Source organism: Lontra canadensis, unplaced genomic scaffold, assembly GCF_010015895.1.
Source record: "Lontra canadensis isolate GAN:19392208 unplaced genomic scaffold, GSC_riverotter_1.0 scaffold70, whole genome shotgun sequence".
NCBI lineage: Eukaryota > Metazoa > Chordata > Mammalia > Carnivora > Mustelidae > Lontra > Lontra canadensis.
In genome coordinates, this window is record NW_022631064.1 from 436,086 (window position 1) to 464,065 (window position 27,980).

Sequence of the window (27,980 nt, forward strand, 5' to 3'; positions counted from 1 at the left end):
AGATGCTGTGTGCTCCGCTCGCAGAACACCACCATCAACAAAAAAAGGCAAAAGCGCTTCAGAAAGAGCCTCAGGAGGAGGGCACAAATGAGACAAGGCCAACAGACAAAAAAGAGCGCAGGAAGCCAAGGGCCCCCTCCACGTGCTACAGCAGTTCTCAAGATAGATTGTAAGTGGAAAAGGAATTCACCTCAAAATCACGATGAATTAAAATGCCCACAATGAGCTACACAATCAGTATCTACCTCTTTACACACTTTAAAATGGAGTGGGGACGATCGACAGATCATGGCACCATACAACATAATTTGGACAGGTTCTCCATTACTACATAGATGTTACCCCAAGTAAAGAGACACAACACTAGCATAAAAGCTGCATTTTAAAGGTGTGACTTGGTTGCCAATCGGCCAGACATATCAACCTGGTTTTTTACCATATTCTTTTTTTTTTAAGATTTTATTTATTTATTTGACAGAGATCACAAGTAGGCAGAGAGGCAGGCAGAGAAAGAGGAGGAAGCAGGCTCCCTGCTGAGCAGACAGCCCAATGTGGGGCTCGATCCCAGGACCCTGGGATCATGACCAGAGCTAAAGGCAGAGGCTTTAACCCACTGAGCCACCCAGGCGCCCCTACCATATTCTTAAATAGAATATTTTTACCCCTGCTTTAGTCCCATTCCTCACTGGTAGGCAGCTGAGATACTTGGTAAATTACGGTGTATGTGTGGAGCCTTTGCATAAAACACCTTGTGGGATATGAAAAACAAAGTTCTATTTCAGAATGATTAACCAGGAAAATTTCTAGAATGAAAACTCAAAGTATACAGGACTTTCTAGCATAGCATAACACATAGCTCAAGGGACTCCCCCCAACACTTACGTTATACGTACATTTTACTCTTGTGAGGGTACTTTTATTTACCTAAACTTAGGATTGGCTTCTGCTGACTTGCTGGTGTCTGTAGCAGTAAGAAAGCTATTCCAACTGTGACCGGTTCAACAGGAAAATCCTAAAAGAAAAACAAGAAAGGAGTTGAAGAAGTTCCCAGAGCCATGGCTTTTTAATAGCATGTATCCAGGAAGAGTATATTTAACATGAAAGATCATCAACCTATTGTACAAAGCTATTTACAGTAAGCCAGCTCTACTACAGGAAGGATGGGGACTCCACAGCAATCACACATAAATTCAAAACGTTATCATATCTGGTTGAAGAGCAGAGGCTATCCACCAAATTAACTTAGAGAAAATGCCTGGGCACTGGGTGGCTCAGTCAGTTAAGCGTCTGCCTTCAACTCAGGTCATGATCCCAGGGCCCTGGGATTGAGCCCCGCATCAGGCTCCCTGCTCTGCAGGAGTCTGCTTCCTCCCTCTACCCCTCCCCCCACTCGTTCTCTCTTTCCTTCTCTCTCTCAAATAAATAAAATCTTGAAAAACAAATTAAAAAGAGACAATGCCTTAGCCCAACAAACAGACCTATACATCTTCAAAAACAGTCGTTCAAATCACTGAAAAACTACCTGAAATACTAAAAGAATACTTCATTTTTAAGAAGTAGGTCAACTGTTTAATTACCTAATCCAGGCATGATTCATCTATATAACTTACATAAAGAACTACACTTAACAATTGTAATAAATAATGCTATTTTGGGGTGCCTTGGTGGCTCAATTAAGCATCCCACTCTTGGTTTAGACTCAGATTATGATCTCTAGGTGGGGAGATGGAGCCCCATTTTGGGCTCCACCTCAGTGGGGAGTCTTCTTTCCCTCTCTCTCTGCCGGTCCCCGCCTCCCCAACCTGCTCAAGTGTGCCTTCTCTCTCTCTGAAATAAATAAATCTTTAAAAAATAAATTCTGTTATTTTAATAAAGGAAATAGTAACACTCAGGGAGGCAGAGATTATTCTTAAATCACAGTAATCTATTAAGCATATTTAAATGTAGCAAATCAATAATCATAGAAACTGAAAATCATTATTTTTCACCAAGTATATCAATCACATAGAAAGCAAAATGGAGGGCGCCGGGGTGGCTCAGTCGTTAAGCATCTGCCTTCAGCCCACTGGGATCAAGTCCCACATCAGGCTCCCTGCTCAGTGGAAAGCCTGCTTCTTCCTCTCCCACTCCCCTGCTTGCGTTCCCCCCCACTCTCTCTCTAATAAATAAAATCTTTTAAAAAAAGAACAAACTGGATGTGAACATTAAGTTCTTGCATCTCTTGCAATTTACTTATTAGATGTTATTTGAGCCTTCTAAATAAAGAAAATATTAACACATTCTGTAACTAAAGAAGAAAGGTCCAGCACACTTCACTAAAATTACTTCATTCTGAAATTTTACAGATGCAATTGCAGAGCAGAAATAATCTGAATCAGAGGACAGGCAAGGAGAAAAAAAAAAGTGTGGTAGAACATGTTAAGAAAACACTTGGAGAAAACTAATCTGACAAACTCAGAAGTTATAATCTTGGAGGGCTATTAACTCTGGCACAAACAGATATATAATAAATATATATAAGTACATCTCAGTTTTACCATTTAAAAAGTGAAAATAAACTGCAAACTCTTCCCAAGTGCATGTTTATGGACTTTTACAAACCAGCAAAAGAAGAAAATTAAGGGGCACCTGGGTGGTTCAGTCATTAAACGTCTGCCTTCGGCTCAGGTCATGATCCCAGGGTCCTAGGATCGAGCCCCACATTGGGCTCCCTGCTCAGCGGGGAGGCTGCTTCAACCCTCCTACTTCCCCTGCTTGTTCCCTCTCTCACTGTCTCTCTGTCAAATAAAGAAATTAAATCTTTAAAAGAAGAAGAAGAAGAAGAAGAAGAAGACGATTAAATTGTTTTAATGGAATATTTTTTCATTTGTGTCTTTGGGCCTATACCCCCTCACTGCTTTGAAATATAGTTGAGAACAAAGCAATGGCTATCTATTTGAGGACAATGTATTTTTTAAAAATAAGACACTTATTGTATATACCATCACACCATTCTTTGTCGTGATCTTTTCCTCAATTTCATTTCATATTCTGCATATCCATTTAAAAAAAGAGAAGAAAAACCAGCAAAGTCATTTAAATTTCAAATTTCCTGGCTACCAAGAAGATGAGAGACAAACTAGAGTATGACTTTATACTAAGGCTACACTGGAAAGCTTTTTTCACAAAAGCTATCACCGCAAAGGCCAAAGTAGTATTTTGGAGCTCTGACATGGACTAGAAACATGCTAAGTAGATGGAACTTTTTTAAAAGAGAGAGTTGCAGGTGGTGGGAGCAGGGCAGGACAGAGGCAGATGAGCAGGCTCCATGTCCAACACAGAGCCTGACACAAGGCTCAATCTCAGGACCTTGATATCATGACTGAGCCAAACTTAAGAGTGAGATGCTTAACTGACTGAGCCATCCAAGGGCCCCTACGTGGACGGAACTTAAAGGTGGGAAGGCCCAAGTAAAAATGGCATTCTCCAAGAAGAGGGAGACTTCAGAGTAGAAGGTGAAAGGAAATGAGCTGGAGAACAAGGCACCAAGACGAAGGAATAGTAGGGGATTACACCAGGTAAGCTTAAATTGCTTACAGTTCTAAGAAATTTATTGTTTGATTGATATTTAATGGAGACCAAATAACTTCATGAGGTCTCTTAACAGAAGACTGTATTAAACATCTCATATGCCACTTGAGATCCTATACGTATTGCTACTACAACTCATGCTTTCTGGCCCAGACTAGTGAAAGGTCCAGAGGACAGGACAGTTAAAGCCCCACAGGCTGATGCTTGACAAACTGACAAGGGAAGCCCATGGACAAATGCTTCCCTCCTTTATCTGGATCCTTCTGAGACATATTTCATAACACTTCTCAGAATATTCTGTGCGATCAAGCAATTGGTTGTTCCTAGCACTGGGCTACATGTAGACACTTGTATTATCTCTCTCCCATTTCCAGCATTTCAGGGTCTTGGCTCTTTCCCAATTGCTTCCTGGCATCACCCTTGCAAATAAACTCCTGCTGCATACACCTTGGCTTTTATGGAAATATGGATTCTGCTCTTGACGTTAGGGAAACTCAGGAACGACTTTTGGAGGAACCCAGGCTAATTCAGAGCCTATCTGGAGCAAGGAAGGAAAACACAAAAGAGGAGGAAATGCCTTTACACTGGGCCACAGAAGTCACAGGACTTTTAATAGCAGTGGACCTTGGGAGTCAACACTTTTTGTCCTCCATTCAAATGAAATCCTATCACTGGGCATCACCAATGAAGCAGGCACTAAGTACACACACACACACACACACACACACACACACACACGTGAAGAAAGGGGAGTGGAAATGAGTCATCTGATGGCGAGGTGTTCTAGAACTCTGGTTCCTGGCCTTCTCAAAGATGGGCTGCTTAGCTCTTGCTTCACTCTGACAGATACCCAGTCTCCTCATCATCAATATCATTTTTGCCTAATTTTGCTCTTGAGAGTAATGGAAAGGACCTTAGGTTATGATCATTCAAATAGTGCTACAAATAACCAAGACTAAATCCACTGCAACTAATATAGCATAAGAATGCATCCATTTTCAGAATGCAATGAAACACCTCTGATACAAGAACATAAAAATAACAAAGGGGATAAGAAAAGTTAATGTAACATTTGAACTGCATATCCAGCTAATAAACTCAGTGATATAGGAAAGATTCAGCCTTAGCCTAGGTAATATGAATGTCTTTTTTTTTTATTTTTTTTTAATCTGACGATAAGAAATGGAGCAGGGGGAGGGGCAGACTCCCTGCTGAGCAGGGAGCCCCACTTGGGGCTCGATCTGGGACTCTGGGATCATGATGATCTGAGCCAAAAGCCGATGCTTAACCAACTGAGCCACCTAGGTGCCCCAGTGATAAGAATGTCTTATTCTACCTTATTTTGTTTCAGATTATTAAAGGATATAGGTGTACAAATTAGTTTTCCTAGGCTTTTTCTTTCTTTTTTTTTTTTTTTGGTTAAAACTCAAACACTGGGCCAGAGTCATGGGTAGAAAATTACAAAACACAAGTATTTTAACAGTTCTATTCATATTTACTTCCTTCTAAAATTGTTAAATATTGAGCAAAAAGAGGACACTATAAATATGATTTTCACAGGCATCACTATTGTTTTAAATTAAAATACGGTGTAATTCCACAGGCCAATATTCCTAATGACACATAGGCAAAAATCAACAAAGTATTAGCAAACCAAGTTCAATCACACATTGAAAGGATCACGTATCATAATCAAGTGAGATTTCCTCTAGGAATGCAAGGATGGTTCAACAACTGCAAATTAACATGATACAACACCTTCACAGAATGAAGAAAAATCATATGATCCCCTCAATAGATGCAGAAAAGGCATTTGATAAAACTCAGCAATCATTTATGTTAAGAATTGTCAGCCAAGTGGGTAGGGAGTGAACATACTTCAACATTCTAAAGAATATATAGGAGAAACCTACACCTAAAATCATATTCATTGGTGAAAGCTGAAAGCTTTTCCTCGAGGATCAGTAATAAGATACGTATGTCCACTCTCACTACTTTTATTCAACTTGATAGAGGAAATCCTAGCCACAGCAATTAGGCAAGAAAAAGAGAAAAAACACATCCAAATTAGAAAGAAATTGTCACTGTCACTATTTGCTGATAACATATATTATATGGAAAACCCTAAAACTTTAGGGTTACTATTAGGGTAACTATTAGAATAAGTGAATTCAGTAAAGTTGCAGGATATAAAAATCAACATACAGAAATCTGTTTTTTCTATACACCAATAATAAACTATCGGAAAGAGAAAATTAAAAAAGAAAATCCCATTTACAATTGCATCCCCAAAAAAAGAAGAGAGGAAAAAAGGGCACAGGAATAAATTTAACCAAAGAGGGGGAAGAACTATACTGTGAAAACAAGAAGACACTGAAGAAGATACAAATAAATGGGAAGATATTCCATGCTCATGGGCTATAAGAATCACTGTTAAAATGTCCCTAACATACATACATACATACATACATAAATGTCCCTAACACCCCGAACAACCTAAAGATTCAATGCAATCCCTATCAAAATACCAACTGAATTTTTCACAGAACTAGAATAATCCTAGAGAACCACAAAAGACCTCAAGTAGCCGAGGTAATCGTGAGAGAGAAGAACAAAGCTGGAGGAAGTAGCACACTTCCAGATTCCCAATTATACTCAAAGCTACAGTGATCAAAACAGTATGATCCTGGGGCGCCTGGGTGGCTCAGTCGATTAAGGGTCTGCCTTCAGCTCAGGTCATGAGCCCAGAGTCCTGGGATCAAGCCCCGCACCAGGCTCCCTGCTCAGCAGAGAGCCCGCCTCTCCCTCTCCCTCTACTATTCCCCTGCCTGTGTACTCTTTTTCCTCTCTTTCTCTGTCAAATAAAATAAGCAAAATCTTAAGACAAAACAAAAAAGAGTATGGTACTGACAGAAAATCAGACACACAGACCAAAACAGAACAGAGCTCAGAAATAAACCCACACGTACATGGACAATAAATCTTCGATGGAAAAGGCAAGAATATACCACGGGGAAAGGAGAGCCCCTCAAAAAATGGTGTTGGGAAAACTGGACAGCTACTTGAAGAAGAATGAAACTGGACCACACATAAAGATAAACTCAAAATGGATTAAAGCCTTATTGTAAGACCTGAAACCATAAAATTCCTAGAAGAAAACATAGGCAGTAAGCAACCTGATGTTGGTCTTAGAAGGATCTTTTGAATGTCTCCTCAGACAAGGGCAACAAAAGCAAGAACAAACACATGAGACTCTATCAGAATAAAAAGCTTTTGCACAGCCAAGGAAACCATTAACAAAATGAAAAAGCAACTTATGGAATGGAGAAGATGTTTGCTAATGACATATCTGATGAGGGGGTCAACATCCAAAATGGAAAAAGAACTATATTTTTACAGGTTTTCTATATCTTATCTCTAAAATGTTACATATCATATACAGCATATATTATGTATCTAATGAGTATGATTATATATAATAATTTTACATTAGAATAGGCATTGATATTTTATAGATCAACATTATTGTTATAATTATAATTATTTACCATGCTATGTACTAGAGCTAACAGATGTTATATAATAGAGCTAACAGATACATGTTACTGCATAATAGGATATAGAACATCAATATACCATTATATAATATATAACGTAGTATTACCTATAAAGTCCCAGCAGATCTAAAACCATACTGATCACAAGACAAAGAGGCAAAGGACTTACCTGAGCTTCCTTGGCTCCCACTTCCCACTAAAATTTATATTTAGTTTCTGTTTCCTTCTACTCCTTTACTCTAATTTGGTTCCTACCACCATCCCTCCACTGACATGGCTTCCTCTAATGTAAACAAGAAACTTCTACTTATTGCACCCTAAGACTTCTTTCCATACCTTACTCGGTCCCTTCTGCTTATCATACAATCCTTCTGACCACACTTTCTCCTCGTTTTCAGTACACTCCAGCCCCTGGAGTTCCATAAAAACCCATGTAACGGGTAAAACTCCCACCCCAAAGAAGAGGTCTACAAATCTGTACCTTTAGCCTAAGCTTCTATCCTAAATTTTCAGGCCACATATCCAACTAGCCATGGTCCTTACACACCTCACACCAACCATATCTAAAGCCAAATTTATCCTCTCCCCTCCAACATCAGTTGGAGGTAACATCAGTTACCATTTCTCAAATGGTGAAGGGCACCATCCAGTTGCTCAAAAGAGACAGCTGAGACTCAGCCAAGGAACTTCTTGACCATCTACTCAGCCACAAAGCCCTACTGACTTCATCTCCTCCCTCTCTCTTTTCCCACTCTCTATTCCTCCCTCTTCTACTCTTTCCTACTCTCTTCCACTAATTAGTCCCTTACTACGAACTGAGTTGTGCCCCTGCCACACAAATACATATGTTGAAGTAACCATACCTAGTTACTTCTTACCTGAAGTAAGAATACCTAACTACCAAGCTGACTATATTGGGAGTATGGAAGTAATTAAAAAATTAAATGAGGTCATGTCTGGAAGTCTCTTGAGTCACAGAAAGTGTCTTTTTATGTATGTATTCTATAGGGTCTGGCATATAATAGGTGTTCAAGACTTGGTGCTCCAAATGTAGTAATCGTTTTTATAACAGATGACAAAAGTAGTCATTAACAGTATGATCTAATGGTATTTGACCAAACACCTTTGATACCAATAAAGTTAAAAGAGCACACTCACCCTGCTACTGCAAGACCCAATTAAGAGAACTGATGTATTAAAATGTCATACTCTCAGGGCACCTGGGTGGCTGCGTAGGCTAAGCATCTGTCTTCAGCTCAGGTCATATCCCAGGGTCCTGGGATCGAGCCTCACATCGAACCTCCCTCTCCCTCTGCCACTCAACCTGCTTGTACTTGCTCAAGCTCTCTATCACTTCCTGTCAAATAAATAAAATAAAATATTTTAAAAAGAAGTGTGGTTTTATTGGTACTCTCCTTACCTCCTTCAAAAGTTCAACACTGTGCTCTAAAAGGTGAATTAAAGATGAGCATTCCCCAGTTATCGTTAGGCTGACTTCACAGACACACAGCAGCTGCAGGGTCAGCTGGGTAAGCTGAATTTTCCAGAAAACGGGATGACGCAGTAAGCTTAAATATACTTCCTCAATAAACAGCATCACTTCTGTTGTCTGGATCAAATCTTTTACCTGTTTAAAAAAAAAGTCATTATAGGATATTAAAATAATATACGGGGGGGGGAGGGCCTGTATGGCTCAGTGGGTTAAAGCCTCTGCCTTCGGCTCAGGTCATGATCTCAGGGTCCTGGGATCAAGCCCCGAGTCAGGCTCTCTGCTCAGCAAGGAGCCCGCTTCCTCCTCTCTCTCTCTCTCTCTCTCTCTCTCTCTGCCTGCCTCTCTGCCTACTTGTGATCTCTGTCAAAAAAAAAAAAAATCTTAAAATAAATAAAATAAAATAATATACAAAACAAAGGATAATTTTAAACTATCTAAGAAGTTTTGGCAATCTTTTCTAAACCTATAAAGACTTAGAGAGATGAAGCATTTACGTAACTCAAAGAGAATTAAACCAGGTAAAAACTCTGCCTTATTTTTGCCACTAACCAAAATACAATTTGCTACTGTTTCTGTTACTGCTGGCTGACACAAATTCTTTTCGTTTATTTTTCTGACTTCTCTGAGTGAAGATTTTTCTTTTTTAAGACAAACGACAAAGACTGTGCCAACATGTTGAAGGAAATTAATCAGAGTTGGTTTTGAGCTCTCCAAATGAACTCTCAACAATTCCAACAGTTACCTGGAAGAAAAGGGTTGGCGTGTTATTCTAATGTACTACTAAGCCCTTCATCTGGAAGAATTTGCTCAGACAACCTTAACTGAGAGCACCATTGCCACACTTGGCAGATGCAATGAAAGACCATATTCAAATGGTAGGGTGTCTTCTCAACAGGCTAATGCATTAGAAAGGAAGGACTTGGGTGCTCTTGAAAATCCCAATTCAATTCAAACCCAGCTGTTCCGATCAAAATTCTGGAGTTGGTATTAAGGATATGGTCCTGCTCACAGACACACTGGCATTTACCAGAGATTACAAACAATGAACCATCTGCTTCAATCAGAAGCCTTGTGTCTGTTAAATTTATCAAGAGGAAAGCCTACAGTTGACCAGCTGTACCTTTTACCAATCGTTACCACCATAATAACCCAAAAGGACTATAAGTTATACAAAAAGAAAAATTCCTAGCAAACAAGAGGGAAAAAAGATATTAAAAGATCAAGGGAGAAGAGACAGAAAATAGTAATTTATAAAAAGATAAATAGTCAAGTAGCTAAATTATTTTACTCTTTTGCAAACCTACAATGGGAAAGGCAAAAGGGCACCAAGAAAAGGGACTGACACCAAGACAAAGCCTCATGTTTATTGGACAATGTATTTCCTTGAATGTATTTTTTGTGTATACTTGAAATTTTCCATAATAAAAAAATGCTAGCAAGCTAGCATTAAAGACTCTGTAATCTTTACCAATACTTTTAGCAATACTTGTAATGTTCTGTCTTGATGTAGCAATAGATTACGTACAATGGATTACATGTGCAATGACAAGAGTCACAATTAAAAAGAAGGAACTATTTGGACCAAAGTCAACAGTGAAGTTTAAGGCAGGTAAATTAAAGACAAACAAACAAATACAAATATTAAATGGAAGAGCAACTGGCATGAAAAGAAACTAGAAATTTCATGAACATCATTTCATCATGGGTCAACACGGCAGCATGGCTATTCCTAAAATAACATTTTTTTTAATTGATGAGAGTCTATTCATGTGCACAGCATGGGTCAGACCACAAATACAGGAGTGTATTCAGCTCTAAAAAGAGCATTTCATAGTAATACATTCTGAGCACTAATAAACTAGAGAATTCCTGGCAACAGACAGTGAAAAGTCTGGAAACCCTAGTACAAAAAAGTGATGAAGGAAAGAAAGGAGGGAAGGATGGAAAGGAAGAAAAAGAAAGGAAAGAAATAAACAACACAAAATAGGATGTAGGTGGGTTTTTTAAAAAGCCTATTTTGTTTCGTTCTGTAAGGAACAGAAACTAATGGGTAAAAGGAAAATGCAGGTCAATTAGAAGTACTAAACAAGGGCGCCTGGGTGGCTCAGTGGGTTAAAGCCTCTGCCTTCGGCTCAGGTCATGATCTCAGGGTCCTGGGATTGAGGCCCGCATCGGGCTCTCTGCTCAGCGGGGAGCCTGCTTTCTCCTCTCTCTCTCTATGCCTGCCTCTCTGCATACTTGTGATCTCTCTCTCTCTGTTTCAAATAAATGAATAAAATCTTTAAAAAAAAAAAAAAAAAAGAAGTACTAAACAAAAAGGCTGCCTTGCAAAACAGCTCACTTCTTATCCCTAAAAATTTAGTCATGGGATGGTCATCTCAGAGAGTTTAAGAAATACCTGTAATCAGTGGGAAAATGGATTACATTCCTACTAAAATCCCTCCTGACGCTCAGATTCTTCATACTCTAATAAAGCCAATTTGTTAAGTGATTAAACGTATTTATGTTGCTAGTTCCATTAGTTCCAAATGATGTACCCAACTCCTTTTTTTCTTCGCCTAGCTCAATTATATTAATAAGCCACAGATTCCCCCAAATATCTCGCAGAGCTCACTTGTGGAAATTACTTAGGCTCACAGATCCAGGTTCAAGGGGATGAAGGCAAACATCTAGCAGAGAGCACAGAACTGGGCAAGGTAAGCACGAGCTGGGAAAAGTGTACCCCAGTCCAAGTTGTTCTGCTATACAGTGCTTTACTGCCCACACAAAACAAAAGCTTTGGAAAAGCCACAGGAGAATTCATTTTAATTAACTTTTCTCTGCCTTGATTACAGGAAAGCCCATTTATGAGTCACAAAGGAAAGACTCAGTCTAGTCACTCTTTGCTAACACAAACTTAAAACAGGTCATCTGTGACCACAAGTGATCACTCTGAAAAATCCTCACAGATTCCCTCCATCAGCTAAGCAGCGTGGCACTCAGATTCCTGGCAAACGGGAAAACTCAACGATGAGAGGGACAGCCTGATAACTTAATCCTTACACTGACATCATAACCCAGTGGTAAGTGGCACTTTTTTCTAATCTGCAGTTATAGAGACATTAGGTCATATTTATTTTTCCCTCGAACTTCCCCAGCATTTTCTCCATGCCTGTTCGACATCTTTGATCCATCTACTTCGAATTATGAGAATTTACATACTTGTCTTAACTCCCTTCCTAGACTGTGGGCTTCTCACAAGCAGGAGACAGCAGGGTCACCGAGTACATTGTCAGGAAACATGTGGAACCTGGACTCTAGCCAGCGCTCAGCTGGTCATGCCCTGCATTTCCAGGGCTGTATCTGCCCAGAGGCACACCTTTTTCTAATGTGTACAGAGTTTTGTTTTCTTTCTTGTAACTCTTGTGTCTAGCATAAGGAGGAACTCAACTGAAAATTCTTTACCCTGAGAAGTCTTCCCTGAACAACAGAAACCTTTTATTTCTTACTAATCCTAAAATAGATTATATTGATTTACAGGTCTATGAACTTAGTTATAACAGGATATGTGTAAATGTTAAATCTATATTTGGTTACTTCCTCATCTCCAAAAGCCTGCGAGCATTTCTAGAACCAGGCTTGTATCCAAGTTTGCAAATCATGGGTTCTACTCTATGTTTGATGGGAACAACCAACACTGATTGACGCTGCTGTTGCATCAGTGGAGGACGACGAGGGGCCTTACCTGCAAACACGGAACCATGTCACAACACAGCTGAAGTATCTGTTGTTCCAAGACTGATGGTTGCTCTGGGTCACCAGGAACCCGGGGTTGAAGTAAGACTTTTAGCAGCATTAGGCGCAGTTTAGCGTATTCTTGTAACTGGGATGGTTCGCAATAGAGATACCATAGAAATGGTGCCATTATTTGGATACACGAAACTTCTGACCTGCAAATCATTTCATGCATAAGCCAGTCACCAAGTTCAACAGGGTACCAAGCAGTAATTGTCAAACATCAACTTATAGTTCATGACACGCTAGGATACCACAGAATGTAACTTGATTTTGTGATTCTTCAATTCCACCACTACTTACCGGGATCCATGCCTCCCAGGTCTTTGCACCCTGGGGGAAATGACAACACCAGGAGTCCAGAAGCCTGATGCCCAGGACTACAAGAATGTTTACTCGCTTACTAAAATAGCATCTGCATCTGCAGGACCAAGCTTTGGTGGACATCAAAATGACCCTAGAACCTTTTCGGAATTGCAGAAGTCAGGATGCACGCTCCAGGGATAGGACATGGGCACGCACTTTTGGAAAAACCCCACAGGGGCAGTTCTTTTTTTTTTTTTTTTTTTTTTTTTAATTTGACAGACAGAGATCACAAGTAGGCAGAGAGGCAGGCAGAGAGAGGGGGGAAGCAGGCTCCTCGCTGAGCAGAGAGCCCGATGTGGGGCTCGATCCCAGGACCCTGGGATCATGACCTGAGCCAAAGGCAGAGGCTTTAACCCACTGAGCCACCCAGGGGCCCCCCACAGGGGCAGTTCTATGGAAAACAAAACTATACAGACATCCCAAGAAGACTACATGAACCGTTAACATTTACTTGTCAAATGGTCAACACATGGGGTGTCCAAGATATTGCACCTCATGCCTTTCAATCCATGTCCTCACCACAACCCTATGAAATAAAACCATCCCATTGCGCAGATGCAGAAATGAAAGAGGAGAAAGGTAATTTGCCAAGTCCTTCCTCTTAAGCTCTTCCCACTCAAAGGAGGAAGGCTTTACATATCTTTCATATCTATTTAGATTTCAACATACCTCAATAACTCATCCGAAGTCACTAAAATTTAGCTAGAATTACCCTTGAGATATATACATTTGATCAGGTCATTAACCAGCTTAAAAGAGCGTGCCCCCTTAAGATAAAGTATTTAGCCCAACTCACAAACCCTCCATAATTGAGCCTCTGCTTGTCTTTTCAGCTTCATTGGTCACTCCCCTTTGCTCTCCACTGAGCTACACTAAATGTCTTTCAGATGTTCAGTCAGGTTCTCTGAATGTTCTTCCCACTTGCTGTTCCCTCTACTTAGAACATTCTCCTCTTTTTTTCCTTTCCTGTTCCTTCCTCTGCTAATTCCTCTCACCTTCCAGTTCTTGCCTTTAAAATGACTCCTTTGGGGCGCCTGGGTGGCTCAGTGGGTTAAAGCCTCTGCCTTCAGCTCAGGTCATGATCCCAGGGTCCTGGGATGGAGCCCCACATGGGGGTCTCTGCTCCGCAGGAAGCCTGCTTCCTCCTCTCTCTCTCTGCCTGCTTCTGCCTATTTGTGGTCTCTGTCTGTCGAATAAATGAATAAAATCTTTAAAAAAATAAAATAAAATGACTCCCTGAGGGCCTTCCCTTAACCTAATGAAAGGCAGAGCCCCATTATGGGTTTCCACAGGACAATGAATATATTGTCATCATTTACTAAATACCTCTCTCTATCTCGGGCCATACTATAAGCCAAATGACCGCATGGATTTCTGTTTACTGCTGGATCACCGATAATGACATAGTAGGCCTCCAAAGAGATATTCAATTACTAAATTAATCGATTCAGTTATACTACATCATAGAGTAGTATTACAATTAGCATGCACATATCATAATTTTATTTTATTGCTTCATATTTATTATACATAAGGAATTATTAGATAAGCTATAAAGGTGAATAGGCATTATCTTTTTTTTTTTTAAGATTTTATTTATTTACTCATGAGAGACACAGAGAGAGAGAGAGGAGGAAGAAACTTCCCAAGGAGCAGGGAGCCTGATGTGGAACTCCACTGTAGGACCCTGGGATCATGATCTGAGCTGAAGGCAGAGCTTAACCGACTGAGCCACCCAGGTGCCTGGCATTATCTATCCTTAAGAGGAATACAGTCTAGGGGCACCTGGGTGGCTCAGTAAGTTAAGTGTCTTGGTGTGGGCTCAGGTCATGATCTCAGGGTCATGGGATCAAGCCCGAGCACAGAGCCTACTTGGGATTTTCTGTCTCCCTCAAACAAAAAAAAAGAGGTGCACAATCTAACAATGGCAATCAGCTCTGGTCCTAGACTAGAAGACATAAAGTGAAAACTTCTAAAAGAAAGGTAGAGAGTACAATACTTCAATACTTCATGGAGGAAATGCTATTTAAATTATGCTTGACACATAATTTTATAAAACTATACATTAAACAGCAATGTGATTTCAAAACACCATTAACATATTTTCAAGTTACCAAACTGGTAAGATTTACTTATTCATTTATTCTCTTGGCAAAATTTACTGAGTACCTACAGTATCCCATTCACCCTTCTATGTGCTAGAAACAAAGCAAGAAACAGAAAAAATACTCAATCTGATGGAGCTCACAAGCTGGAGGGATTTTTTCCTCAAGAGACAAATATTTACACAATCTATAAAAAAACTTCTGAGGATTTCTGAGTTCATAATTCTTACTGAAACACGCCTTTTATCAAACCATCCATTTTAGGAAACTAAAAAAATCTTCATAGATCAAGCAAGCAGACGATGTATGTGTAGGTTAGAATACAAAGACGTTTCCAGAGAGAGATCTAAGAAACATTGTTTCTGCATCTCTAATAACACCTTCCCCCAAAGAATAAACACTCTCCAGGTGTCAAGAACATCCACAAACAGCTTATCAGTTTTCTCCTACTTCGAGATGCTAAAGGCAAACTGCAGGATTCACGTAAAGAAACGTATTTCCAAGAGGCTATTATTGTTTGACATCACGGACATAATGCTGAGCTTTGTCAGGACAATATAAGGTTTAAAAACCTCCTTGGCTTGGCGCCTGGGTGGCTGTTAAGCATCTGCCTTCGGCTCACAGCAGGATCCCAGGTGTCCTAGGATCAAACCCTGTTTCCGGCTCCCTGCTCCGTGGGGAGCCTGCTTCTCCCTCTCCCTCTGCCTCTGCCTGCCACTCTCCCTGCTTGTGCTCTATCTCCCTATGAAATGAATAAATAAAATCTTTAAAATAAATAAATGACTAGGGGTTGCTTGGGTGGCTCAGTGGGTTAAGCTTCTGCATTCGGCTCAGGTCATGATCTCAGGGTCCTGGGATGGAGCCCCACATCAGGCTCTCTGCTCAGTGGGTAGCCTGCTTCTCCCCCACCCCTCTCTCTGCCAGCCTCTCTGCTTGTTTGTGATCTCTGTCAAATAAATAAAATCTTTTTTAAAATAAATCAATAAATAAATGACCAAATAAAGAATTTTTAAAAAATTAAAATCTCTTTGGCTTAATCTGTCCTGATTTTAGATTTTGTATTTTCTAGGTGGTATCTGATGACTGTCATTTCAGTGGGGTATGAAATTGACAGGTCTGAAGGAGAAAAGAAATATAATAAAACAGACAATTTGAAATCCCAAAGTGATTAAGAATATTTACAAATGTAATTAACTGTGTGCGCATCTATCTACACCCAAGTGTCTCTTTATGTTCACAGAGGGAGAAGCGGTAGGGAAAAACTTGGAATGAAAGTCAAGAAACTGAGGCTTTGGGCCCATCTCAACCACTAATTAATCCTGTGACCCTGAGAAAGTCATTTGATGTTGCTCTCCTTCATTCCTTCATCTGAGAAATTATACATGAGACTAGATAAACTTGGAAGCACCAGGCCTAGAGACAATGACATCATCGACCGTTTATGCAATTCTCAGGTCTATGACAATTTATGCAATTCTCAGGTCTTAACATCACAGGCCTTCTATAAATGAATGCAGAATTTAATTAGAAAATAATGCCCATAAAAATCTAGCATGAAGATACACTGTCATGTCAGGACATCTACATATTAAAAATGAACCCAGCTAATCAACAATTCCTAACACAGGAAGAGCCAAAATACAAGCTCTCTTCACAACATTTTGCCTTCTTCCCCTAGTTGTGAATCACTGTTTATATTCTCAGCAAATTAAATCACCAACCTTCCTTCATTACCTTCCAAACAACTGAAATTACTAAGTTCCTAAGCTAACTTGCTCTACAATTAAATCTCAGGAAACTAATGGTTGGTCTGCTGAAAAATGCAACCAGAAATATGAATTTCATTCTGCAAAGAGTAACCCCATAGTGTAAAAGTGGACACGAGGCAACTGAAATTATTCTTGGCAAATAAATTTAATTTAGAACTTCTGATGAGGTGCCTGGGTGGCTCAGTGGGTTAAAGCCTCTACCTTCGGCTCAGGTCATGATCCCAGAGTCCTGGGATAGAGCCCCTCGTTGGGCTCTCTGCTCAGCGGGGAGCCTGCTTCCCCCTCTCTCTCTGCCTACTTGTGATCTCTGTCAAAAAAAAAAAAAAGAAAGAAAGAAAAAGAACTTCCAAAAGGCTCTTGATAGCATAATCTAACATGAGAGAACTTGAATGAAAAGAGTCAACAGAAGCTTATCAGTGAAAAAAACCAAAGTCAATTAATAATCTTTTTTTAATTTATGAATATCTGGACTTATTTCATTATAATAACTACATCCAAATCCCAACAGAATACTCCTTTGAAATGAAGATAACCAAAAGGTAATTAATTACACGATGGCTAACTCAAGAGTTGCAAAAGAAAGATATTCTTGAGGATTACCCTAAAAACAAGCTTGGGGCACCTGGGTGGCTCAATGGGTTAAAGCCTCTGCCTTCAGCTCAGGTCATGATCCCAGAGTCCTGGGATCAAGACCCACATTGGGGTCTCTGAACGGCAGGGAGCCTGCTTCCTCCTCTCTCTCGCTCTCTGCCTGCCTCTCTGCCTACTTGTGATCTCTGTCTGTCAAATAAATAAATAAAATCTTAAAAAAAAAAAACAAGCTTAATAATAAATTTGGCACAACAGCAGCAGCATCTTTTATTAAAAATCCTTATCTATTTAACAAGAGCAAGAAATCCTCTTTAAAAAAATGTTTGAGTTTGGGGGGTGTGCCTGGGGCGTGTGCCTGGGCGGTTCAGTTGTGAAGCGTCTGCCTTCAGCTCAGGTCATGATCTCAGGGTCCTGAGATCGAGCCCCGTATCAGGCTCCCTGATCATCGGGAAGCTGCTTCTCCCTCTCCCACTCCCCCTGTTGTGTTCCCTCTCTCCCTGGGTCTCCCTCTGTCAAATAAAATTTAAAAAAAAAATTAAAATTAAAAATGTGTTTGTTATTTTTACTTTCTGATAAAGATGAACAAAAACTTATTTAGGAAACATTAATATCTTACCAATGAAAATGCAATCTAGGTGAGGGAATAGAGGTTAGTGATGTTTCTGTTGAGCTATCATCCAAATGTCACACTGATTTTTCTCATTGGCAGATGATCCAAGGTTCCCTATGTCCCTTAAAACTTCCTGTGGCAGTACACCGTGCCTAGAAATCCCAACTAACACTGAAATTATGGACTCAGAAATGGTTTTCTATGGAGGGGCACCTGGGTGGCTCAGTGGGTTAAGCCTCTGCCTTCGGCCCGGGTCATGATCCCAGGGTCCTGGGATCGAGCCCCACATCAGGCTCCCTGCTTAGCAGGAAGCCTATTTCTCCTTCTCCCACTCCTCCTGCTTATGTTCCCTCTCTTGCTGTGTCTCTCTGTCAAATAAATAAATAAAATCTTTAAAAAAAAAAAAAAAAAGAAACTGTATGGATAGGACATGGTAAGACCTTCAAGGGCAAGAAAATATGAATGAATGGAGCTAGTGTGGTGAATGTAACTCAGGCATTGGATTACCTGGGACAATGGTGTCCTATTATGACCTTGCATGATGGTACTAAGTATGCAGTAATATTATATATTATAAAGCCCTCTACAACGCACCTCATGTACATAAATTCAATATTTATAGAGCAACTAGAAATGGGCCAGGCTTTATTAATACAAAGACTAATGAGGCACAGCCCCTGACCTCAGAAAGTTTTCCCAGAGAAGAATTATAAGTACAATAATGAAGTACAATAATGTTACAAATCACAGCTGAAGTTACTATGAGACCACATAAAACAGACGCCTCATTCAGCTTGGTAAGCAAGGACTTCGAAGCAGAGAGATTTAAGAGAGAGAAATGAGTCAGGAAAGAGTAAAATTCAAGAGTAAAATAGGTACTGATAATTGGGGTAAAATTCAAGAATAAGGTAGGTACTGATAAGCAAAGACACGGAGGAAAGGGAACAGCATGGTTCTCTGTGTGGAATCGAAAGCAAGTCCAAGTACCAATGAATACACCATCCATAAACCAGTAAGTCCAGAGAAAACTGGGGAAATAGGTTGAAACTGTGTAAGAAAGAGAGCCTAGCATAACAAACTCAATTTTACCGTCTAGTCCAGGGATTTTCCAACTATTTCGGAAGCCACACTATTGTTTGCCAGTAGAAAGCTGCCATAAGATATCAATATGCAGGTTCTATAGAAAGAGCTAACGAGGTAAAGGGCAGTCCCCATCCTCAGCCCACATTATGCAAGTGCAGTTTGAAAACCACAATTGTGTTAACTTAAGCAAGGGAGTGATACAATAAGATTTATTCTCATCTTTTTTTTTTTAATATTTTTTTATCTGAGGGGTGCCTGGGTGACTCAGTCGTTAAGCATCTGCCTTTGACTCAGGTCAAGATCCCAGGGTCCCTCCTGAGATTGAGCCCCAATCAGGATCCCTGCTCAGCAGGAGGTCTGCTTCTCCCTCTCCCACTCCCCCTGCTTGTGTTCCCTCTCTCACTGTGTCTATGTCAAATGAATAAATTAAATTTCTCTCTGAGAGAGAGAGTGCACGAGCACAAAGAGGTACAGGTAGTGGGAGAAGCAGACTCCCCGCTGAGCAGGGAGCCCAATGCAGAGCTCATTCCTAGGACCCTGAGATCGTGACCTGAGCCGAAGGCAGATGCTCAATGGACTGACCCACCCAGACGTCCCAAGATCTACTCTCTTGATATAACATCCTGATGGATTTTGAGAGAATTGCTCTGAGCAGGACAGGACTGGAGGCACAGATTCCAGTTAGGAACAGGTGGCAAAAGCCACAGAAAGAGATAAGGATATGAGCCAGTATCATGGCAATACGAATGGAAGAAGGGGGGTTAGTTTTGAGGACCATCAGAACACGCTGGTGAAGCTGAACTAAGCCCATGTATGGAGGTATTACTTGATTCCAACTGGAAGGTTTCCAGTGGAGAGATCACTCACTCATCAATTTCCGGAGGAAGAAGCTATCTTTCCTATGTATTGTGTAGTAGCTTACCAAATATTTCCAGTCAACTTTCCTAAGTAACCAATGCTTAATGTTTTGTGTGTGTTTTTTTAAGATTTTATTTATTTATTTGAGAGAGAAAGGGCATGATCGGGGAGGAGCGGAAGAGGGAGAAGCAGACTCCCAACTAAGCAGAGAAGCCTTAACTTCTTTAATAATAGCTTTTCTCATATTCAATATTTCAACCATCAATTAGATCTGGTAGGGCTTTTGAGGGTTTTTTTGTTTGTTTTTTGGTGGGTTTTGTTTGTTTGTTTTGCCTTTTACTATTAAAAAACACAACTATCTCCTATTCTAAAACACTTCTTTTATTCAAGAGAAAATATAGTCAAAGCAGCTTAAAAAAAAAAAAAAAAGCTTTAAAATAAGCATATGCCATTCCATATCCCTCATTTATTTTATTCTACGTTACCTTTCAGGGCATTGCTGGAAAAAAGCCGTCAGCTGCTGCAAAAGTACCGGCCAGCAATCAGGTCTGTGTTCAAGCATAGTGATCAAAGGCTGAGGATGATTTCTGAAAAGCACAAAAAGTTACATAGGAAGCTGTGATTTCCAGACTACAAATTCTCAACATCCAAATACAGCAACAAGAGCCAATGCCATCTAAAAACCTTTTTCCAGGATGCAAAACTACCATTTGTTGCAGAGTTGGGTGATTAGAACTAACATTCTTTTCCTCTACCTGTTTTGCAGAAAAAAGAATCAACTTTGAGTCTCAGGGATCCAAATTAGAACACAAAGTCTGCCACACAGTAACCCTTGGGACTTTGGTCAAGCTCTTGAATCCAGGAGCTCAGTCCTATCCATCTCCTTGGTTTCTCCATTCCTGGAAGGCTTGGGCCACCTCCTCTTCCTCTTTCCAAGTCTGGAAGGTTCTATTTCTTTTAACATTGCCTCAACTTATAAGCACTCTCTCCCTCCCGGTTCCTACTTACCCTGTTCTTCTCAGTGTGTGGCTCCATTCCCCCAGCATATTTAAGGAAAAAGAAAACTTTTCTCCCATCTCAAAATAAACTCTCCAAACTGAAAATTTTTTTTTTAAGATTTTATTTTATTTATTTGACAGAGAGAGATCACAGTAGACAGAGGCAGGCAGAGAGAGAGAGAGAAAGAGAGAGAGAGAGAGAGAGAGAAGCAGGCTCCCCACCCAGCAGAGAGCCCGATGCGGGACTCAATCCCAGGATCCCGAGATCATGACCTGAGCCGAAGGCAGCGGCTTAACCCACTGAGCCACCCAGGCGTCCCCAAACTGAAAATTCTTAAAATTTCTATTGAACAAGAATGAGAATTTTTATTTGGGATACATCCATTAAGATGCCTAAAGAGGGGGTGCCTGGGTGACTCAGTTGGTTATGATCCCAGGATCCTGGGATTATTAGTCATTTTTAGTCATTAGTCATTTTAAAAAACTCTTCCAGCAATTCTAACGTGTTGCCAGGGCTGAGAACCACTACAAGGAAAAAAAAAACCAGAAGAGGGAGGTGAAGAGTCAGGAAGTTTTTGGATGTCTGGCTGTCTTAAACAAAAAAGCATGGCAGGTCCTTCACATGGAAACTCTCGCGAGAGGCACGGTTCTGACGAGACTCCACAGTTCCCGCGTATTACACCACCACCTCCTCCCATGCTCCTCAACCTCACCTGACCTACCAGCCACTAACGTCACTTCTGCCACCCTCCTGTTTGTCACACCACAGGCTATTTCTGACTGATCCGATGACTGCCATTGCTAAGGGATCACTCCAACGATTTCTGCCAATACTCAAAAATCCCATCAAAATCCTATTTCCAAATTCCAAACTCTTTGGCACTGAAACCTACCTAGAATTGCTTCTACTCTAATTGCCACAGATGTTAACAAACAAATGTTACAGATCCTGACAGTCTCCCAGGAATGTCACATCAGTCAGACTTCAAAGGTTGAGACTTCCATAGGTCATGTTCCAGGAAACACGAATAAAAAGAAAAGAACAGCACCGGCTATCATTTTCAGTATGGGTTTGGCTCCTGCCAAGCACTACACTGAAACGAGGAACATCACATAGGACCATCCGTTAATCCTCCACTTAATGGCGGCATTTATGACTAGTTAAGAAGAAAACCCAACAAGTTATCACATCATTATGTACTATCACACACTGTGTGTGATCATAAAGCACTTACATGCTTTCCAATACTCTTCCCTTGTAAGTCATTCCTTACTCCAACTTGATCCTCACCACCCCCCTCCCTGCAAAAAACACCTCAAGTATCTACTGTTTTGGTGGGTTGTTTTTGTTTTCTATCTACAGTTTAAAACTTGTGTCCAAGTTAAATCAGGTCAACAGAAATAAGTAGTAATATTTTTTTTCAATATTTTATTTATTTGTGGGAGAGAGAGAAAAAGCAGGGAGAGTGGCAAGCAGAGGGAGAAGCAAGCTCCCCACTGAGCAAGAAGCCCGATACAGAACTTGATCCCAGGATCCTGGGATCATGACCTGAGCTAAAGGCAGACACATAACCACCTGAGCCACCCAGGTGTCCCAGAGGGAGTAATTTTTTTTTTTTTTGAAGGTTTTATTTATTTATTTATTTGAGAGAGAGAGAGAGAGAGAGAGAGAGCGCCATGAGAGAGGAGAAGGTCAAAGGGAGAAGCAGACTCCCCATGGAGCTGGGAACCCCAAGTGGGACTCAATCCCGGGACTCCAGGATCATGACCTGAGCCAAAGGCAGTCGCTTAACCAACTGTGCCACCCAGGCACCCCTGCGGGAGTAATTTTAAAGTAGGATCAGAAATGCTGCACATACATGCAATATAATTTCACTTCTACTTCACTGGGATTATGCGAACCACTCTAGCTTTGTTGCATGAAGCTGAAGGCCTGTTTTGCTAGACACTGGATTCAACAAAGTCTATTTAGTATCTCAGACTTAAACATTAAAGACAAGACAAAGTAGAATATAGGAGAATAGGGATTATCCAGATGAATTACTGATTTAGACTAACTTTTCCAAAGAACTGATTACATCAAATCCAAGTATAAATACTGCAGAGAATAATACAAAATATTGATTCCAAGAAGCGCTCTTGAGGCAGAAGGGAAGTCCAAAATAAGAACACTGAATCTCACCAGCGATTAACATTGGATAATATTATACTATTTCAACTGAATACAACTAACCTAAAATCAATTATAATTGCCAAGATTTTGTTTTACTACTTTGAGCATAATGAAGCAAAGAGCTAAATTCTCCCTTGTGAATCATCAAATTGGTATGCGAATACAAATATAGAAAGCTGAACAGAATGAATGCATTTTCTAATTCAATATACTTTGTGGTACAACTGCCATGCACGAAGTTTTCTCAATCTTTGCACTCCCGCTATTTGGGGTCAGAGAACTCTTTTGGGGGTTGTCCAGTGCACTGAAGGATATTTAGCGGCATTCTTGCCCTCTACCCACAAGATGTTAATAGCATTCAATATAGTTATGACAGTCGAAAATGTCTCCAGACATTACCAAATGTCCCTGGGGGGCAAAACTGCCCCCTGGTTAAGAACCACTGCATTACTGTAAAATGACAAGCACTCAGGAGAGGCACAAAACTGATTAAACCATGGTACCATCCCAGAGCTATTAAAAAAAAAAAAAAAAAAAGACTTGATTCCACCTTCACCCTTCCTTACAATGAACCAAAGCAATCGATCATACTCAAAATTGTAAGTTTCTTATGGAAATATAGTCCTCAAATATTAACATTAGGTGCACAAGGCTATCACAATATAGCAGAAACTCCAGAATTTCAAAGGGAAAACTCATGGAAAATTATTCCTTTGCAAAACACAGAATCATGTTCCAAAATAAACAGTCTTCAATAATATACCTACTAATTTGGGTATGAGAGAAAATAGTTATTTTCCTATTTAAAATATTATCATTGGAACATTTAAGACGTCATAAGGGTAAGTATAATTCATTCTTGATGCATGTGGGGATTATTAAATTTATGGATTATTCAAGATTTCTCTTTTCCTTCTCCCTCTCATTCACTGCTCATTGGCCACTCCACTTCATTCAAGTATATCCAACTGAGAAAGGTCAAGGTAAATGTAAGGGTCCACAGTTTAAGTAATTCACCTCTGCTCTTCATTAGAAGCACTGCTGATCAAAAAAAGAACGTGTACAAAAGAACACCAAGCAAAATTTCACTTCAATTAAGTGAAATTTTAAGGTTAAGCAGTTGTAACTGCTATTCAAGTTATTTAAAAAGTTGACTATAATACTTTATTCAAAATGATAGATGGGTTGACCATACAATCAACCTGATCACTTGTAAAATTAATAATGGCAGACAATAAGCTATGCAAGTTGTGAGTAACAAACATAATAGTGGGACACAGTCATCATTATTATTTATATAAGCAGTGCCTACCTAGCATCACTGGAATCACTTACTGTTAGGCTGCCACAATCCTATCTCAGGAAAAACTGCAAGTAGAGAGGTAGAGGTAAAATAGTGAAGGGAAAGCAAGGAACTGAAAGGGTCAAGAGTTCCAGATTTACACTGAGGTTCTGCAACAAACCATGTGATCTCGGGCAAGAGAATTAACCTCTCTTGAGCAAAGTTTCTTCATCTGTAAAACGAAGACATCAGACTAAGAACCTTCCAGTGCTAAAGATATACAACCCAAGGGACCCATTAAAGCCCTTACCTTCATACTGCTCCAGACTAGAGGTAGCGCCAAACCCTGGAAAGGCAGAAAGCAATACAGAAGGCTCTCAACTGTTAATAATTCTAGGCCAAGTTTAGGTGGCTCTAAGGCCAATGTTTAATAAAATCTAAACCTCACAAAGGAGTCTACTTTTATTCTTAATTTTTTAAGATGTTATTTATTTGCTTGAGAGAGAGAGAGAGCACGCACACAGAGGGATAGGAGAAGCAGACTCCCCACTGAGCAGGGAGCCCGATGAGGCACTCGATCCCAGGACCCTGGGATCATGACCTGAACGGAAGGCAGATGCTTAACCAACTGAGCCACACAGGCACCCCAGGAATTTCCTATTTCTAATCTCAAAGAGATAAAGCATACCATATTTATTTCAGAGAGAAGTACGGAGCCCAGAAGGAGCACACATTTTTAAGTTAGAACTTCCCAACTCCTGAGACTTCCAATAGATTCTGCTTTCCTCTTAAAAGAGAAGACCACTGTTTCTAAAGGTTAAAATCAATACAAACCAGGCTATCTGGTCACCCTTCATTGGCCTCGAGTGCCTCTGCTCTCTCCCTCACCATGTGGTTTTTGTTTCTGCCATGGAGAAACCGATTTGTCCTCCGTTCTTTGGCACCTTCCCATTTCACAATTTATAAATGTCTTAACTGCCATTGTAAGTGACGCATTTCCCTTGTACCGAGCACACGGAACACTCCATCAACCTGGTACCGTCCTGATTCTCCGGCAGGTAGATTTGTTTCTTAAACTAGAGGAGAAGCTGTCTGAAAGCTGGATCTATCTTATTCTTGTTAGGTTTCCCTCTTGGTGCCGAGGCACAACTACAATAAATGTAACACACACACACACACACACACACAGGCTCTCCCCAAAGCACCTTTTCAAACTCTTTCCCTGGATCGTGAAAAACCAACGCCCCACAGTGCCTCTAGTACACAGTTTCAAAGTCCACATTGTTCAGGGATAAAACACACAGAGGAAGCACGCAGAGTTGGTACCTAATACTCAAGTCCTCCCCACCCTTTAATAATATTGTCAACAATATAGCGCAGTACACGCATCCTAACAGAACTGAGTGGGGGCAGGAAGGAATGATAAACGCGCGGTTCCACTAGACTAGCACCGAGGCAATGACAGAATAAGATATGTAACTAGATTCACCTTTCCAAGTATAAATACATCAATCTTAATAGAAAAGAGGGAGTTTAAAAAAAAAAAAAAGTCGTCTTGCGGTAGGCAAATCAAAAAGCAAAAGTTATTTGTAACCTTTAGGTCACCTCAACCTTTCTGCTCTGTCGCTGAATACAGGAACGGGAGGATTTGATTTACATCATAAATTCAGCGATAGACACAGACTGCCTTTTCTGTGTGAGGAAACAATGCCTACAGTCACCATGCATTTTCATGTATGCAGCTGTGACCCGGGCCCTTTCAGAAGCATAGCATAGCACTTACTACATCAAATATGCATTTTAAAAGCATTTCTCTACCTGCTCTGAATTTTGATTTGAAAGTGCTGGTTAGAAGCCAAAAAGGGATTAAAAAAAAAAAAAAAAAAAGTCCCACAGATTTTAAGATTAAAAAAAAAAAAAGCCTAACAAAAATTCAAGATTCCACAATGAATGTGGAATAAAAAAGAAAAATTACACAATAATTGGGAATTATCCTGTTGCATTTTTAAGACACTTGTATTTTTCCTTTCCACATAAGCTACCAAGAAAAGAAAACTTCTGGAGCAAAAAGTATTTTAATGTGGACATGTGGATGAATTTTGACAAATCTATTTTCTTTGGGTCCATAAGGCAGAGAGAGAAAGTACGAGATTTCTTCAAAAACATAGTTCATATTACAATTGATTCTGCCCTCATAATGAACCTTTTGCAGGATCCCTATTTTGAGAGGCAGGGTTTTAACAAAAAAGGTGTGTGACAACGTCAAAAGTTTAAAATTATTCTAGGTAGAAGGTAATGACTGTGGGGAAACAAACAAATACTTAGGGTTTCAAAACTTCTATTAAGTTAGCAGCCATGAGTGTAAAAAGTATATGTGTGTGTGTGTGTGTGTGTGTGTGTGTGTATATACATGATATATATATATGTATAAAAATAAAGTTGAATTAAATTTAAAAACTAGAGACAAGATAAATAGGCTAAGAAGGCCAGAAGGACATTTTATGCCCTTAAGGACAACGATCACCAAATTACCAAAGCAATTTTTAAATTAAACATCTCACCTTTAGAAGAACTTAAAAGCACTTTCTAGGGGCAGTCGCTTAAGTGGAAGACCGTACAATATGTGTAGCTTATTCTTTAGGTGTGATTATAAATCCCAAGTGCAAACCCCAGGTGATTAGAACTATAAACTGTGAACAAAGACTTCCCTGGGTGGGAAAAAGGAGAGAAAAGAGGAAATGAAAACAGAAGCAAAACATGCAGTTCAACAGAAAGCATTAAACTGCAAAGAGCCAGATGGCCCTTGGAAAGTAATGGCTATGCTTCCCCTCTTACTGCCCTGGTTTCTTTCTTATCATTAACTCCTCTGGGCTTTCTCAGAGTCAGATCTGATGCTGATAATCCCTTCTTAACTTGTATTCATTTTCATGATTTTTCTATAAAGATGTCCCTTTATCATTAAAGCAAGAATTCACAAGTTGTCCGAAATGACAGGCAAAATTTTAAGGACATGTATGTATGTGTATGTGTGGGTATATTTTCTAAGGAAGGATCAAAACTTTTATGAGATTCTCAAAGAAGGTTCTTGCCTATACCCCCCCTCCAAAAAACAGTAAATACCAGAAAATTAAAGTATAGGTAAGGTGATTACTGCAATTCAGGCTTGTTAAACTCCTGCTTTCAAAAAAACCTACAAAGCACGATCCCCCCCCCAAAAAAAGATTATATATGACATACCCCAAAATGGTAGTTCAACAAGTACTGAAGTTTTTTGTAACTTCAGCAAAATTAAATACATTAACATATTCTACTGGTTCCAATCCCTTATGGCAGCTAGACTGTGTAGCACAGATGATTTAATAATGGTGTCATGCTTATTTTATGCTAAATAAAACCAAACAGCTACATCTCAGGGGAATCCCTTTAGATAATATATTCAATTACTGAAATAATCAGCTCCCCCAAAAGCAAAATGTTCACTTTGACCCAAAAAGAAAAAAAAAAAAAAAGCTCCAGACGGTCTTGTTTTTAAAGAATTACAGGATTCCAAGCAACCTCATTAAGAAAAAGTAAATGTAAAAAAAAAAGAAAGAAAGAAAAGTAAATGTTATGTAATACAGAAATCTGCATAGATATGAAAAACAAACAGCTACTCTTTAAAGAAATTTTTTGATTCAAGTTTTTATTTAAATTCTAGTTAACATATAGTGTAATATTCATTGCAGGAGTAGAATTTAGTAATTCATCACTTG

The 27,980-nt window shown here is 39.8% G+C and overlaps 1 protein-coding gene across 2 annotated transcripts in view; it reads right to left on the reverse strand.

The window, feature by feature from the left end:
- FOCAD (focadhesin) overlaps positions 1-27,980 on the reverse strand; it is a 297,139-nt gene that overhangs the window by 206,569 nt on the left and 62,590 nt on the right. For both annotated transcript variants that reach the window (XM_032880503.1, XM_032880504.1), the window contains exons 6-9: positions 20,261-20,362; positions 12,344-12,548; positions 8,548-8,754; positions 925-1,012 (exon numbers count right to left, since the gene is read on the reverse strand). In XM_032880503.1, the coding sequence (XP_032736394.1) occupies positions 925-1,012; positions 8,548-8,754; positions 12,344-12,548; positions 20,261-20,362 (602 nt within the window). The remainder of the gene's footprint in view (positions 1-924; positions 1,013-8,547; positions 8,755-12,343; positions 12,549-20,260; positions 20,363-27,980) is intronic.